The sequence below is a fragment of the Chinchilla lanigera genome, unplaced genomic scaffold (assembly GCF_000276665.1).
Source record: "Chinchilla lanigera isolate Chin_1 unplaced genomic scaffold, ChiLan1.0 scaffold00010, whole genome shotgun sequence".
Taxonomy (NCBI): domain Eukaryota; kingdom Metazoa; phylum Chordata; class Mammalia; order Rodentia; family Chinchillidae; genus Chinchilla; species Chinchilla lanigera.
The window spans coordinates 33,959,235-33,976,727 of record NW_004955411.1 but is presented as its reverse complement, the minus strand read 5'-3'; the positions used below and the strand labels follow the sequence as shown (position 1 = coordinate 33,976,727).

General features: G+C 41.3%; 1 protein-coding gene across 2 annotated transcripts in view; it reads right to left on the bottom strand.

Annotated features, from left to right (window-relative positions):
- Armc2 (armadillo repeat containing 2) overlaps nt 1-17,493 on the bottom strand; it is a 99,917-nt gene that overhangs the window by 44,648 nt on the left and 37,776 nt on the right. For both annotated transcript variants that reach the window (XM_005377849.2, XM_005377850.2), the window contains exons 7-10: nt 14,355-14,453; nt 10,471-10,646; nt 5,698-5,800; nt 3,436-3,659 (exon numbers count right to left, since the gene is read on the bottom strand). In XM_005377849.2, the coding sequence (XP_005377906.1) occupies nt 3,436-3,659; nt 5,698-5,800; nt 10,471-10,646; nt 14,355-14,453 (602 nt within the window). The remainder of the gene's footprint in view (nt 1-3,435; nt 3,660-5,697; nt 5,801-10,470; nt 10,647-14,354; nt 14,454-17,493) is intronic.

The window sequence follows — 17,493 nt, the reverse complement described above, 5'->3', positions numbered from 1 at the left end:
GAGGTTTTCTTTAGTTCCAGCAAAGCCGCTTTATTATCTCAAGGGTGACACCCGAGAATCTGGGCTGGTCTGGGATTCTGGCGCAGATGGAAGGCTCTTCTCCGATTCCCAGGACTTGCTGAGGGCGATGATTCCAGGAATTCCTTCAACTCCTGTGCTCTGCCTTCCTGATTGCTGGTTGGTGTTCAAAGGTCAGAAGGGCCCTCACGCCTCCCGATAACCCATTCTAGACCAACACTCACGACCCCTGTTTCTGTCTGTGTCGCCTCCTATGGGCGTGCAATATACTACTGGCCTTCAGGGGTCTTGTCTGTTAGCTGGCCTGTATTTAATCTCCTTTTCAGAGGTTCAGGCAGCTCTCCCTAAATTGTAGTATTCTTGAATTTGGTGAACATGAGTAAGTTCACCTGCCTACTCTTAGGGCTCTATAGATAAACTCACTTCTCCACTTTGGCAGCCTGGGATACTAACGCTCTCACTTGGTGCAGGGCGGCAGTCCCTCGGTTCCTCTGATCATCTCTTCTCACGATGCTGCAATGTAGAAGTGCGTGCAGCCCTGACCGGGTGCGACTACGCGGAACCAGGGCTTTGGAGAAAAATGGACACTGGAATACTATTACTTGGTATGGGGATCATCAGAGAGTTGGGCCTTACTGGCAGCTGTCTCACTCACCACCAGAACATGCCTGGCCTGGAACAAACACTCCATAAACACTCCTGAGAGGGCTTTTGGTTGCAGTCACATGGTGATAAACAAATACACAAGCACAGACACAAACACACACACACGAGAACAGAAAAGCCCAGAAGAGCACAGAAAACTCGCGATCAACAGGTCAGTCTGTCTTCCTGTAAACAACGTCAGCCTACCCAGGGGAAGAGCGCTTCTTCTACACTGCTCCTTCATCCCATTATTATCAGCCTGACATCTGACTGGAGCCCTGCCTCTTAACTGGGGCTACGGCATCTGAGATGTTGCGGCTGCACTTGTCAAGGGCCATGGATATGTCCTCTTCCTGTCACTTCCTAGCTCTGTGGCGTTTACCAGTTTAATATCACCTGGTACACGTTTTCTCTCTACCACTCTGACTTCCCTCCAAGCCTGCTGCCCCAGGCTGCTTCCCACAGCCTGGCCTTGGAGACCCCGGACTGTATCCTCTGAATCTTGCCTCCCACGACTCCCCCAGGGAAGCCCTCTGCTCTGGACACCTTGACCTCTTCAGCAGCTTCTAAGCACACCTCATTTATTTCCAACCTGAGTATTCAGCATCCGTTTCCTTTTGCTCCACTTTCCCAAATCCTATACAACACTCAGGACCCGCTGCCACTGATGCTTTCCGTTCATTTGCTGGGCTCCTGGGGCAGCTGCGGGGAAACAGGAGGCCTCTGGCTCTGTGTCGGATGCTAAAATGTGCAGTTGGGCAACATGAATTCCCCCCAAAGTGCTAAAGCCATGGAGGTCCTCTGGCTTGCAAGTTGTAAAGGCTGGCTGGTGTTGCCTACTTTTACCTTTTTTTGCCCTGGTCATGTTTTCACTCTCTTGGCTTACAGACATCATTATTATTATTTTGGTAGCAGGAATCGAACTCAGGACCTCACGCTTGCCAGGCAGGCGCTGCATCACTGAGCTGAATCCCCAGCCCCTACAGACATTATTTTATTATTATTACAACCTCAAATACTTTATTCTTCAGCTGAACAGTTACTTTGAAAATGCCTCATCCGCTGGAGTTACCAGATTCTGAAAGGAACTATAGACAAACAGTTCTGCTCTAGCCCAGGCCTGTCTGGCTGACTACGACCTGAACGCGGGTGAGAAGCCAGGCAGTGTCACACACTCACAGGGCGGAGGTTTCCACCTGCTCTCCTGTGAAGTTATGTGCATATACGTTATCACACATATGACACAAACAGCTTTATTTTGAATTAAGTATGAGGGAATGTCCAGTCCAGGAGACTCTGTGAATGACAGACCTAAAACAATGCTCCCTTTCTCCGCAAATCTGTAAACACACACACACACACACACACACACACACACACACACACACAGAGTGATATAGCTGACACAAGCGGCATTTGGCAGCAACAGAAGGAGCGTGTTCTCAGGTGGTAGAAACAACAGGCCCCACTCTTCCTGCTGGACAAGGGTGTGGGGTGCGGACTGAAGCCCAAGCAGAGACCCCACCCATGCCAGATCCAAGGCGGGTTCAAAGGCAGGCTTTGGAGACAATGAATGTCTGTCTTTAGAAGGTGGTGAGCAGGGAGGCGGAAGCTCTACAGCGCCTCCTAGAGGGAAGAGGAAGAGCTCTGACCCAGTTTGCATCAGAGGATGCTGAGGCCCAGGAAAAGAGAGGGCAGAGGGGCGCAAGGCTCTGAATTTAGGGGCATAGCAGCGGCCCCATTTCCTGATCAGACATGCTTCTGGCCACAATAACACTCAATGCTCCTTTATACCAACTGATTTTATAAAATATCACCTATATAAAATGGGTTGGAAGGACCTTTTTCAACTAGACAAGAAATCCACAAGCTGTTGCACAGAAATCTTAACTGGCATAAAAATCTCAATATGGGATAATATTGTGCAGTCATTAAAAAGAATAAAATAAGTTTATAAAGTTGACACAAGATATTTTTACCACATATTGTTAGATGAGAAAAGAGAAATACCTATGTCTGTACTAGAAGGTATTGAGAACATCCGTGTTAGCTAACTTCGGACCAGGAGAAAAGGAAAGGGGGAAGTGGTCATAAATAGCTTTTAAAAATAACAGGTTCCACAAGAGAGAGTTATTGAAAGCTTAAATGTGTGTTACATGTATTTCCCAAAATGTCAAAGATATGTTATTACATCTCAGGGTAAAAATATTTCAGATGATTTTATATTCTTCCTTACACTTGCCTATATTTTAGCAGCAATTATAATCATTATATAATCAGAAATAACTGTTTTCATTGAGGAAAAAATCTGAACCACTGGCAATATGAAAATAGTATTTCTTAAGTCCTCCTGGCCTAAATATAGCACATCTACAGGATTTTGCAACATTCATGATCGAAAGAGATTTTTCACATTTGTCTTCAAAATGGGGAAAGTCCAAAGTCCTAAATTAATAATTACCATAAATATTTTAAGACTCTTGAGGTCAATGCCTAAATCTAATTTTTAACGGGCTTTCCCAAAGGCTTACAGCACGCTGAGTGCTCAATGAATTCTCATTAGCTGACAAGCATATTTCAAGTCACACAAATGATTACAATCAAAGATGCCTTATTTGATAGACAAATGCTATAAACAGTAAAATCTTATCTACAAAAGAACGTGAGAGCCGTCACGCCTGACTCTCCTCTGCTAGTCTCTTAAATCACAACTGCTATTCAGTAACATGAAAATTAATTTTGTACATCTGCTATTTCATGTAAAATACCTACCTGGACTAACAAGTGGCCTGAATTAGGCAAACAGGTACCATATTTCTTGATGTTTTCATTCATTTGCCTTATTAAATGTGCCAATATTTCCAGAGCACCTTTGCTGATCATTTCATTAAGAAACCTTGGATTTCCAGATAGGAATTTGATAGTCCCCACACAGTACAAAAAAGCTTCCATGTTAGTCTGCAGGTCTTCACTTCGCAGGACCTCCAACAGTGATTCTGCCCAAAAAAAGATGAATTATTACAAATGTCTAGTAGAACAGCTGGAGAGGAATATGCTAAAGCACTTGTATATGAACATGAAGTATACTATATAAAATACGTTTGTACAAAACTACATTTAAAGGCTTGTTATGAGTTACTCAAATAAGCAAAGCCTATGTTTGGCTATGACAAATCTCTGCAGCAGCAACCACAGCAAAAGGGTGGGGATTATTAATACATAAGTAAGAAAGTATTCTTTTAACTAAATGCCATTCCCTGCTGGTGCTCATATTTACCAGCCTTCATTTTTAGTTACAAAAAGTGCAAGTTACTATGGAATAATAATAATTAAAGCAATTTAATAGTTAAGTCTTAACAAAACTTTAAGAATATATTTCTATTGTTGCTGTATTAATGGAATATAAGTCAAATTGGGAGTTTAAAAAAATGTCAATCACCACATAAAAGGGCCAATTTGGTTATAATATCCAACCTTTTGCAAGATAATTTAAGAACATTTATCCAACTGCTAGTTTTAGAAGTGAGCCAGGCAACTCTAAAAGGGTAATAATATAAAACTCATATTTAAGTTTATTAATGTTAATGTGATCTTTTGCCAGATTCTTTATTTTTGGTCTACAATTCTCCATTTGCTGATTTAGTGTCAGACATTTCTTTCAGTACTGGTTTTGTTCCTGTCTGCCTGTGTTAAAAAAAAAAAAAAAGGTGCTGAGATAATTTAGATCATTTACCTTATGTTACCATAGAGGACTGAGAGTGTTTTCCCCATATCAGTAATATAAATTGATAAAACACTTTCATTTAGGTAACTAAGCATCTTAATTATTTAGAGCTGTGTGTGGTGGTGTACATCTATAACCCCAGCACTTGGGAGGCTGAGGCAGGAGAAAGACTGCAAGTGGGGACAACCTAGGCTAACAAGTGAGTCCAAGACCAGCCTGAACCAAATAGTGAGAACCTTATCTCAAAAAAAAAAAAAAACCCAATATTTAGAAATATGTCAAGAATTAGGCATGGATAGCTAGGTGATTTGAATGTAATAAAACTTCTCTACCTATATAGTTGATATTTTGATGTCAGATTTCTGTAACAATACAGATGTCTTTCAATTTTTTGTCATTCCTACTATATCAAAAGACCAACATTTTAAATTACATCATAAGCTATTAGATGTGTTTTTCTCTAATAGTGAATCATGACTAGGAAATTATTTTTTAAATAGCACATTGTAAAGCCATATATTATTAATATAATATTAAGAAAACAAAATCCCTATCAGATATTAAGAAAACAAAATGCCAGGGTCCAAATGAGGCATTAAATACAATGAGAAAACACAGAGAAGCATATGAAAAAAATAAGTAGCACATACACGGGGTAATCAAAATATATGGTGAGTGTTTAAATTTTAAAAATTTATTGCAGTTCAACACATTGCCATTAATCCCTCTCAAGCTTCCCTTGCTCCACACACACCTATCCCAACATTCTTGTCACTTTCTGAAGCAGTTTTAGAAGTCCTCTCATAAGTGTCTTTATATAGTGTGATAAAAAAAATATGGTGAATGCTGCTGCTGCATGCCCTACAAATGAAAAGTAGGTTTGTAAAACCTTACAGTATGTCTTTACCCACCTTATTCACCAGCTCTGGAACTCTTGTATGTCTCTGAAGTCAAAATGACCACGAAAGCTAAACATTTTGAATGAATTCAAAACATGGAGACAGCTACGACAGAGCAACTACAGATGTGCGTGAAAGAGGATGCAGACCTGCTTCACAAAGTAGCAAGAACAACAGCATCAGTTTGTGAAGTGAGGGGCAGTGTTCTGAGGGGGGTTCACGGCAACCTGCCTTTTTCTGTATCCATGTTTAAAAATTTAAACATTCATCATATTTCAGTCACATCCCATAACTTCTGCTTTAAGTAGAAAAAAACTATTCCTGCCATTATTAATTTTAAATTTTCTCTCCAAACATTTCCTTTGTGCTCAAGTACAGCATTTGCTCAGCGGTGCACCGAATGACACTCACCCAGAATGTTTTCATTTTGAATCAGATTATCGTTCTTCTCACTCCTGCTAATTTTAAATATAAGTTTGCAGACGTTCAGAAGATTCTTTCTACTCACTTTGAGCTGCAGAGAAAGAAAACACTTCCATTTCTAATGCAGAGGGAAATAAAGATATGCCATGTTTTTAAAAACACAAACATCTATATTAAAAATGCAGCAAGAGTATTTGTAAACACAATTAGTTCCACAGAAACCAGCTTTGAAAAGTTCAGGCTGGATACTTACTATGATAGCTCTCTCAAGCATAGCAAATACAATATAAATAACTGATCTTCAGAGTAAGGACATTTTAATAGGAACATTTACTTCTTACTTTGTAATGTTTTATATTTACATGTGAGTTATTAGTTATTTGTAAAGGGGTATGAGGAACAAAGGTGGTAAGACAATGTTAATATATTTAATCAAAGAGGGTACTAACACAAACATAAAGATAAGATACACAACTTTAGAGTAAAATAATTTCAAAGCAAATCTATAGTGGAGGTAAAAGAAAATTAAAAAGTGTGTCCTTTCATTTTGTGTAAAAGTATTAAAAATTAATGCTGTCTGATTAGATCATACATGTATATTTATTTCTGGGATGTTTTAAGATAATCATTAATGCTTAAAACTGAAAATTACCTTCTAAATCGTACAAAAACATCTAAGTAAATGAAACAGGGCAATAAGAAAGTATACTTTCTTTTTAAGAAAAGCATAGTATAGGATGTCTGACTGAATCAAATGGCCTAAAGTAGCTACGTATTTACCACTCTATCAAAAGTAATACAAAATATTTAATGTCTAATATTAGAAACTGATTTGATAAACCCTGAACAGTAGTACTATTCATATGAAGCAGTCACAAAAATTGTAACTAAACACTATGTCTAGAAACAAAATATCTGTAACTTCCAGTTAGATGGGAACAACTAGTGCCCTCCTTGCCACGGTGTAAAAAATAGGTTTACTGGCATGAGTCATCAGGACAAATAAATATTTCTGTGTGAAAGGATAACATATGGGTCATTATTTCAGTGTTAAAACCATCTTTAATACTGCTCATTAGTGAGTGTCTGTAGTTTTTTGTAATGGAATGGAATTTGTTAGACATATTTGTTAAGACTTTGCTCTGCGTCTGATCCACAAGTGCTTTCTGAGCATTCCTGTGCCAGGCTCCGAGTGGGTCAGCCCGGGCAGGAGGGCAGGGGGGCAGGGCGCCCGGGGAGCCCCAGCCCACCCCTGTAGCCAGGTGTGCGACAATGCAGTCTCAGGCCCAGCGGCCACACTGTGTCAGAACCCGCATTTTAACAAGCTCCCCAGGAGAGGGGTCCACAAAAGTTAGAAACACCAGTTTTCTTTGAAGCCTCAGAAACTAACACAGGGCAGAGGGGAGAATTCTTCTGCTCTCAGGCACGAAAAGATTAGGGCTGAGGAGGTGGTACCCCGCTTGCTTGGCCTTCTTAAGCCCCTGGGTTCAATCCCCAGCACGTCGAGGGGGGGCTGCTGAGCAAATGTCAATTCTGATCGCACAGGCCTGAAATCCCAATGCTGGGAATAAGGAGGGGCACACATTTCAGGCCAGCCTGGAATTCAGCCACTTAGGGAGACCTTCTCTCACAGAGAAGAAAAAGCTGGGGTGTAGCTTAGTGTGAAGGCTCAGGTGCTGTCCCCAGGATGGACAGGTGGTGCGGGGAGGGGGCTGGAATTCATAGGAATGCAGTGTGTCTTGTTCTTAAGATTTGGGAATCCTTTGACTCACGTGACTATCTCTCACTTAGAGAGCGAGTCCCTGAGGTCGTCTTCCTATGTGTGTTATGTGGCCTGTGTCCTACATTTAACAAAACTCACTGACTACAATTCAGGCCCCCCACCAAGTCTCACATTTAGTAAAAAATGGCAAAGAAAAAAAAACTGTTAAGGGTTTTATCAAAATAATGACAATAATGGGGGGGATTGTGGGGTGGGATTGAGAGTATATAGACCTCCTGCAACTTCCAGGGCTGCTATAATCCAAGTCAGTTCACATTCAAAGCGAATTCCTATCACTTCTCCATTGATAACTATAAAATTATAACTTTAAGACATGAAAAGAGCCAGGCATGGTGGCGCACGCCTGTAATCCCAGCAGTTGGGAGGCCAAGGCTGGAGGAGGATCACCGCAAGTTTGAGGCCAGCCTGGGCAACGTAGCGAGTTCAAGGGCAGCCTGAACTACACAGCTAGACCCTGTCTAAAAAAAATATGAAAAAGATAATAAAACACATTAGATACAAGAATTGTAGACTGCTGAATAAAACCAGCACTCCCCCTACTCCCCCCATGACCTCGGGCCCCGCTGTTCTTTCTCCCCACAGGGCTCGCTGTGCCCCGCGGCTGTTGGCTCCCCTATTCCACCGCCAGCCCTGGAGGACAGGGTCTTGATTCACTTGTATTGCCAGGGTTAAGGAACAATTCTTAACAAGTAAATTTCCATGACAGAGCAGTTTTTTCTTCTTATACTGAAAATAGCTCTTTATTCTACTTAAAGCAAATTTAGCAAATTAAAGAAAAATAAGTGAAGTTTAAAAGTCACTCATCACAGCCAGGCATGGTAGCACACCTGTGCTCCAGCACCCTGGGAGCCTGAGTCAGGAGGACTGCAGGTTTGAGCCCAGCCTGAGCTATTTTAGTGACTTTGCAAGAACCTGTCTGAAATAATTTATAAATAAATAAATACGACAGATTTTTAAAAAGGGCTGAGGATGTAGCTCAGCGAAAGGACCTGGATTCAGTCCCCGGTACTAAGGCATGGGGTGCTTGATCTCCCCTCCCCCCAGTATAGCTGCATTCATATTGTGCATATGTTTGAACTCTTTAAAACAATCTTAGTAAGGATTGACATGTTTTTGTAAGATTTTTTGATAAAAAGATTAAAATTAAAGTGAATGTCTGGCAAATCTCCATTTAACCAAAGAATGCAAGAAATCAGAACAACTACCATTCTGCTCTCTGGATGTGTGTAACTAGAAATAATTTAAATATCTGAATTACAGCATTAAACTGTAGATACATACTGGCAGAGAGGAAAAGCTTCTTAGTTCTGTGTATCTTTGGTCTTTGCTGATTCTTCAGTTCTTCTGACATGACTTTTCAAAAACTGCACATGGAAACCATCGCTGAGGCCCTGCCTGTACGGGCTCCTGCCTGCGGTAAGTCAGGCCCGGCAGTAGACAGGAAGCTGGACTTGGCGGGCCCCTTCTGACCTCATGTTTCTCTAGTTAAGCAGAAGGCACAAGCTGCCTCGCTGTGTGCCCTGGAGTTTAACCTACAGTCTCATTTTCATTCAGCAAGGCCCCCCATGCCACGGAGAGGGCTTTATCTAATCACACATCCAGTTTAGAACTTCTTCAACGGCCTGGAAGATCACTTAGGTTTTTTTGCCCTAAATTAGTCAAATTGTACCATGTACATAATTGAGTGACGTCATTAATAGCCAAGGTCAGATTTTCTCTGCAAAGCATTACGGGATTTGCAACTTGTGCATTTCTCTTTCTTAGCTTGATGTAGAACAATGCGTGCAGGGGACTGGGGATTTAGCTTAGCAGCAAAGCGCCTGCCTGGCAAGTGCAAGGCCGTGAGTTTGGTTCCCGGTACCGGAGAAAAACCAAAAAAAAAAAAAAAAGAACAATGTGTGCAGGATCTGGATGAAAAGAGTGAAGGTGATCCTTGGGTACGGGAGCCTGGGTCCTGTCCAGGGCAGCTGCACCAACAGAGCCCCATGGCTAAATCACGAACCCAAGGACATCATGCTCTGAGTCACGTATCACAACTTCTCAAAGAAGACTGACCAGGTTAGGATGACAACTAAGTAAGAATGTAGCTTCCCCTCCGAATGACATAGAATATGCCGTCAGAATATTCTGCCTTATGAAAGACTTCATTATCTAAAACACAGTGGACACTCTTAGTAAATACGCCAACCCTCACCTTCTCTGTGTACTTTATGATTTTACATTATGTGAATTATGGGGCGTTAACATAAAGCTCTTATTTTTATGAAGCCAGGAAACAAAGCTTCATTCATTTGTTTTTGTGGCTCTCTTAAAACATTCTATAATAATCATAGCTTATCTTTTGGTTCCAACTGTTTATGGCTGTAACAACAAAGCACTCTGCTCAAACAATGGCATCATTCTGTTCTAGACAAGAGTTAGAGAGAACTTCTACTGATTATTTGGTGGCCAGACTTTTCTTCTAACTCTTTACAAGAGGGACCTTCTGTGCCTGCTGAGAAACCTTCCTGTGGCCACACGCAGCCGTGTTCCTCTTTGCACCCTGGTTCACAAAGCACCTGGCCATTGTGTCTGTAACCCAAACTAAAGTAATTTTCTAAATCAAAAGGCAGAATCAAGCACCCAGGAGAAACCAGGGGATAGAGATGCTGGGCTGCACCGTCCAACAATGACCCTGGTCATGTTGCTTGTTTTGAACATATGTGTCATTGTCCCTTATTTCTTCCTTTTCTTGATTTTCTTTTTTCTTTAAAATCTAGTCACAGTCCAAGTGTGAGAGTGTATCTGAACAGCTTCCATGTACTCAGCCTGAGTTCCTTAGACAAATCCTTGAATGCCAGTGTTTTTTACCTGAATCTTTTCAAGATTCTGTACACATACACTGCATTTCTAATCTTCTTTGTAATATTTACAAATAAAGCACTTAACAAAGCTTGTATGTGCCACAGTCTACTGGACAAGAGGAAAGAAAAACTTACTGCTAGGATAATTTTTGCAAGTTTAAGGCTGAGCCAGTCGGAACCAACATCAACTAGTTTATAGAGGGTCTTCAGGAGAATACTTCTTCTCTTAAATTTATTCCCAAGCATGTTTCCTTCCTCTAAAGCGTGATGAAGTTCTGTGCAAGTGGCACAAATCGTTTCAATGTTTTCTTCTGTCAGAGCAAAGAGAGTAAAGCAATATTTACTAATTAAGTTTTCAAAGGTGTCAAACATACACAGTGTCAGTGAAAACCCTATAGTCATTTTCATAGACTTTTTCAAATTCCTGAACTCTGTTTTTGCAATTGGTTTTGTTGTTATTGTTTTGCTTTTTTTTTTTTTTTTTTTGCTACAGAGTCTCCCTATGAGGTTTAGGCTGCCCTTGAACTCACTATCCAGTTTAGACTGGCTTTGTACTCACAGCAATCCTCCTGCCTCAGCCTCCTGAGTGCTAGAATTACAAGCATGCACCTCCATCCCTGGCTTCATCTTCTTATATCTCTTCCACCTGCTTGATTTTTTCCCCATCTCTTTGACTCATCTCCTATCATGCTGACCTATTTGTTAATTAGCTAATTAGCTTATCTAGAACACAGTCTTTCAATGAGTGTATTAAAGAATGGAGCTCGCACCTCTTTCACTTGGTCTCCTTTATTCCAAATGCCCTCCCACTAGACCTGTGTTCTGGTTGGTCACACGGAAGCGCACTGTTTGCATCTCTGCCTTCAACCCTCTTGGCATAGTTCCACAGGCCTAGAATATTCTCATCCTTTCCCTAGTGATTTTGGTTCTTCAGGTCTGTGTTTTGGTGTCTGCTGAAAATTGCATTATTTCACACTCGACAAACATCACCTTGTATAAGGCAACTTTTCACATTTATATGCGTGTGTTGTGCCATGTACCCAGTGCCCTCAAATAGATGTCCTGCTAAGTCAGTAGGAAGCCTGTCTTACTCGTCTTTGTATCAACAGCATATGGTGCAGTGAGAATACTGTTCACATAACCTGTAACATAACTGCACATGTATCCATTTTCTATACATCTACTGATGAAAACAACATCAGTCTTTTCCTGTGATCATGCCTGCCATCTGATAAAAGAAGGCTTTCATAGAACAAAAGCTCAGAATGTCACCAAATCCACTATGACTGGAAAAGAGGAAAATGCAAAGGGGATTTTAGTTAGGAAACAGCAAACATGTTACTGTATAACTATGATTCTGAGGAAAGTCACTTTGGGAAGTGGTAGCCATAGTGAGAGGCTTACAAGGAGCAAAAGCACACAGAAGAGAACCTGAGAGGAGAGAAAAAATCCAAGATATAAGGTATCACACCGAAAATATTATCCTTGACAGATTCCATCACAATGCGTGAAAGTGGGAGACCAACCTTAAACAAATACCATAATGCGCTCTTAGAAGCCGCGCGGAGGAAGTGTGCGCCTGCAGGAGGAAATGACTCAGGCCATTTTTAGCTCTTTTCCACAATAACATCTAAGAAAAAATTTTAAACCTCAATAGCTAAAGGAACCTTCGGTGCCTTCTGGTTATGCACGTAAATAAATGAACTGATGGGAAATGACTTAGACCAACTTTAAATAAAGGGAAAAGTCTGAACTCTATTGTATAAAACACTCTGGTGGTGGTGTTTTATTCTTCTGTGACTGGCTGTTTCTTCATCGGCCCCAAGTCCAGGCCTGGGCTGCTCCCGGCCTGTGGTTGGCCCCAAGGTCCTATTCTAACACCTCTCCCCTTGCAAGCCCTTCAGCTTGCTGGGTTTCACTCAAGAGTAGTGGTTTTAGCTTAAAAAGAAATTAAAAAGCAAAAATCACAGATCGAATCTTAAAGTACTGATCAAATAAGCCCTCTCTACCAATTAGGGATAATTGTTATACACAGTAACTTTCCTCCAAAGATACTTAGTTTAAAAGGGAAAGTAACAACTTTGCAGAAGACAACCCTAGCAGACGTCACCTGGCCCAACTGCCAGACGTTCCCATCCCCAGCAAGGGATCGAATCCGCGTTGTGGATCTCCCGACACAGGCACAGAGAAACACACGGCATCTTCCCATGCCGGATACAGGCCGAGGGCCCCACCCTGACTCCCTGTGAGAAGACATCGGAAGAGCCCAGTTCATGGATCTGCACCGTCAAGGGCCTGTGTTCCTCAAGTATGTCAAGCTCACGAAGGAGATGAGACGAGTGACTGTGGCCCAGGATTTTCTTTTTCTACAAAGAAAATTACCGGGACAACTGGCAAAATGTATGTGTACTGGATGATAATTTCTACCAATGTAGGAGATGCCCTTGTGTCTAAAAACACACCAAAGGACTCAGGAATGTGGGGTGTCACATTGGAAATTTGTTCTCAAGAGGTTCTAAGAAGATAAAAACAGTGTGTGTGTGTAGGGGACAGAGGAAGAGAAAGGGACAGAGAGGGAAGGCAAAGCATAATAAAGCAAATGTGATTAAATATTAATATTGGAGGAGTCCGGGTGAAAAGTACATAGGATTTCTTTACTACTCTTGCACCTTTTCTGTAAGCCCGAAATTATGTCAAAGAAGTTAAAAAGGATCCAAATGGGTGAAGCAATCCAGCCTCACCACCACTGGCTATTCTCAAAGCTGTCCAGGAAGAACAACGCCTCCTTTCCGTGTAGAACGAGCCTTCTAAGAAGGAGACACATCCACACTTCGAACCTCAGAGCCCTTGGTGTCCTCGGTTCCCTCTGCTGGGCTCTGTGGTGGGCATAGCACTCGGCATCCTCTTCAGTTCTTCCGGCTGAGAACCTCCATACAACAGACCACAGGGTCATCTCTCCCCACTGCAGCATTTTCTTTTTACCCCTGACCCAGTCTCATTGCTATTCTTACTAGTCTGTGCACAGGTCTCTCAAAAACAGGGCCCAGAGTGCACCTTGTATGCTGAGAAAAATTAATGACTCTGGAGGGGAAACGTCATCATGCTCATACTGTTAGGCTATGGAGCTGTAGAAGACTTTGGAGGTGATCGGGTCTCATCTACCCTTGCCTGGCAGACACTGCTGAGCACAGAGAGTGGATGATTCCACGTAGCGCACAACTAGCCACCAGCAGCACCAAGACCAGAGGCGCTATCCAGGCCTTCCACGCTAGGCAGGAACACAGCCTGGCAACCACAGGGAGCCGAGGAGGGGAGTGCTGGAACCTGTAGGGGGAGGCCTCGTGCATTCCCTCTCCACTTCGGAAGGGCTTGTTTACTCTGCTTCTCCTGAAATATTCCTGTGGCTGCCAGGTGATTTGTGAATGGCTTTAGCATTCATCCAACAACTCCTACCCAGGGGGAAAAGTGGAGGCGTCCCTTAACTGGCTTCTCGTAGGCTTGAGAGACCCATCAAGCACTGTGGACCTTCGCTCTGCATCGCCAGGGCTGGGCACAGGCCACTTTCTGGGCTGTGAGTGGGGTCGCCAACACATGTGCTCAACGTGTAGGACAGCTACACTGCTGGATCAGGGAAAACAGGGGCACAGTAGCACAGGATGCCCGTCCATGAGACTCGCTCTGTTTCAGAGGCTGAAATCTTTAATCCTGTACAAACAGCCTCTCTAGAGAGCTTGAATAAATGTTTCCTTGAGTAGAGAGGGTGATCATTAATTTGTATGATAGAAGAATTTTAGAGGTCAGCTCTTTGGTGCATTTAAAGTAGAAGTCTACTCACTAAAATGTTAGTTTACATTTAATGTCTAATATAAACATTGTTGGGTAAATAAATAGACGACTTCATTTATTTTGGGACATGTGCACAGAAGTGATAGTCAAAGTGTACTAAAAATATCGGGGCAATAGGGAATATATAAATAACCATAGATATTTTTGATTTAAAACAAGAACTGTTTTCTTACCCTTTTCTAATTCATGCAAAATTGGTACAATCCTTGTGTTCCAGAAGACTTCGTCTACTTCTATTTCTGTAGCCTTTTCTTGCAAGTCGGCTTTTGAGACTGCAAAATAAATCCACAGCAGGAGAGTCACGGAAAGGGAATTGTAAGAGAGCACAGTCAAAATCATTTCCTATTTACCACTAAAATTAACAAGCTACAGAATTAAATTTCATTTTGTACCCAACCCAACTAATTCTAATTAGAACTACCAGCCTTCTAATCAAATTACCCCAAATTAAACTCAGGTAAGATAATATAAAATCAGAACATTAAAATATGACTGTGATAATATATTATCTTACCTGAGTTTTGTGGATGTTAGTAACTATCAGTAAGGTAAACCTCTGAGTCTTTTTTTTTTGGTCGGGGGAAGCAGGGTCTCACTAGGTAGCTCAGGCTCACTAAAGTGGCCAAGCTGTCCTTGAACTCAAAATCCACCTGCCTCAGCCTCCCTAATAACAGACTTGAGTTAATTTTTTCTGAAATGCACCCCTCTGCAATATACAGTAGACAAATGGTGAATAAATACATGAAGAAATGTTCAATTGCTGGCCATTAGAGAAATGCAAATTAAAACAAAACTGAGATTCCATCTTACTCCAGAAAGAATGGCCATCATCAGGAAATCAAATGCTGGTGAGGCTGTGGAGGAAAAAAGAGTCCTTCCACATTATTGGTGGGAATGTAAACTAGTATAACCACTATGGCAATCAGTATCGAGATTCCTCAGAAAACTAAAAATAGAAATTCAGTTCAACCCAGCTAGTTTCCTTTTAGGTATATTTACCAAAGTGTTACAGGCATATTTCAGTGATACATTCATACTCATGCTCATAGCAGCAGAATTCATAACAGCTAAATCTTGGAAGAAGCTTATATGTTCATCAAGAGATGAACAGATAAAGAACATGTACTTATACACATGGAGTACTACTCTGCCATAAAGAAGGATACATTTGAGTCATATATAGGAAAAATGGATGCACCTTGAGGCCATACTGTTATGTAAGACATCAGAAATATATAAGCTTAAATATCACATGGCTTCTCTTGTATGAGAAACCCAAAGTATAAATAATTTGAAGAGCAAAATAAAAAACAGATAATTGGAAACAGGGAGATAATTTTTTTGTAAATGGGAAGGAGACAAAGAAAGGGAAGCAGGGGGAGGGGAGACAGAGAAGGGAGGGGGAGGGGACGTACACAAAATGAAGACACGTTCTGTCCACACACCACTTTGCATGATGAGCGTAACCATTATGCGCTGCAGATATGCGCTAATAAAAATAAAAAACAGATGCAAGGACTTTAGAAAGGAAACGTTGTGCACTGCATAATGCATATGCCAAATAGGGCCATCAGGCAGAGCACCTGGTAGCAAAACACATGGATACTCACCCTGACAAAGACTGCAGCTGGCTTCGCAGCAGCTCAGATCTAGTATTGCCACTAGGTGGGTCTGAGGAGTATTTTAACTTTCAGAACTACAGATAAAGGAGTGTAGACTATCATCTAATCTTGCAACTCATTTTTATATCTATCTTAACTCTGACAAATTATACGTATGAATTTTAAAAGTAAATGTGAATATTCAAGCAATATAAAAATAGCTGCTCACAGTTCAAGGTAAACTGCTGAAAGTCCAATGTAGATGAAGAAAATCAACATTGATCCAAGGCAAGTGAAAGTCCAGAAGTTCAACAGCGATCAACTTAACCAGTACATACTTAGGATGGCTTCAGTTTATTAGAAAAGCAGAATTACGCCCAGGGGGCACAGATCACCATTTTGCCTTCTAAGCAATACGTGAGTTCAGCAGTGCTGTGAGAAGCCATGAATATTAATTTGTTTCTCAGGACAAGCAGAATCAGTAACATGTTAATCCCAGAAGAGCTGAATTACAGGAGTGAGCTGGAAGTCACACAACAGTTTATTTAACCCTCCCAGAACCTTCTGCATGTTTTTCAGACTTGTTTTGTCTCAGAAGAGCGGTGGGGCAGACGCTGTGGTATAAGCGTTTCCTTCCCCCTCTCCCTCCCAGGAATCCCTGTGTGGCATGGTGTCTGGCTATGGGCTTTTCACCTCTTCACCCCTCTGTATCTCCTCCAGCTCCATTCTACACCTATCTGTGAGTTATACTTGAAACTGAAGCATAGAACTGTGTGAGTGCTCTTCAACACACACACAAGTGCATATACACACAAATGCGCACACACACACACACACACACGTGCACACACACACACACAATAATAACCTTTGTCTCAGTCTCATGGAACAACCTAACATTTTAGAAAGCACTTTCATCTAGGTTCACAGTTTGCTAAATATAAAAATTATGATTCAACAGGAAATTGAGTAAGTGAAGCAAAAACTTCAGCATGTTTTTGAAGATTTTGCTGTCTCAGTGGTTACAGTTGTTAACCACAGCTTTGAGTTCTGAGTACAAAAACCTGACATGATGTTAGGATTGGCTGATGTTTTTAGCATGTAAATGTTCAGATCCTTAGCAACATGTCGTCTTGGAAATTAGAACATGTAAGATTTTCCTAAGTGCTAGAGAAATTCCCAATGTCTATGAAAGTTATTAATTGATAAGCAACTAGTTTTGAAGGTAATTACTTTTTCTCTTTTTAATTAGTACACATTTAGGGTACATAATGTTTGCCTTCCTTGTGGGGAGTTGTCACATGTACCCAACACCTCTTCACTTCTTTTTTCGTCCCCTTTCCCTCGCTTCTCTATCCCTGCTCCCCTTCCCATTTGAGAAAGATCTGCCTCCTACTTCCTATTAGCTAGCTTTTACTTTGCTTTTTATTTGTCATTTGAGGTTCTCATATAAGAGAAACCATGCAATATTTAAGCTTGTCTCTCTGATTTATTTCACTTAAGATTATGGTCTCAGGGTGCATTACACTCTATTGTGTGTAAATACCACATTGTATTTATCCATTCATGTGTTGATGGACATATAAGCTGCTTCTTCCAAGATTTAGCTATTGTAAATTCTGCTGCAATAAACATGGGTATGGATGTACCACTGGTAATTCTTAACCAAATATTAGTTCAGTGTCATACGATTTCATGTGTACAAAAATAT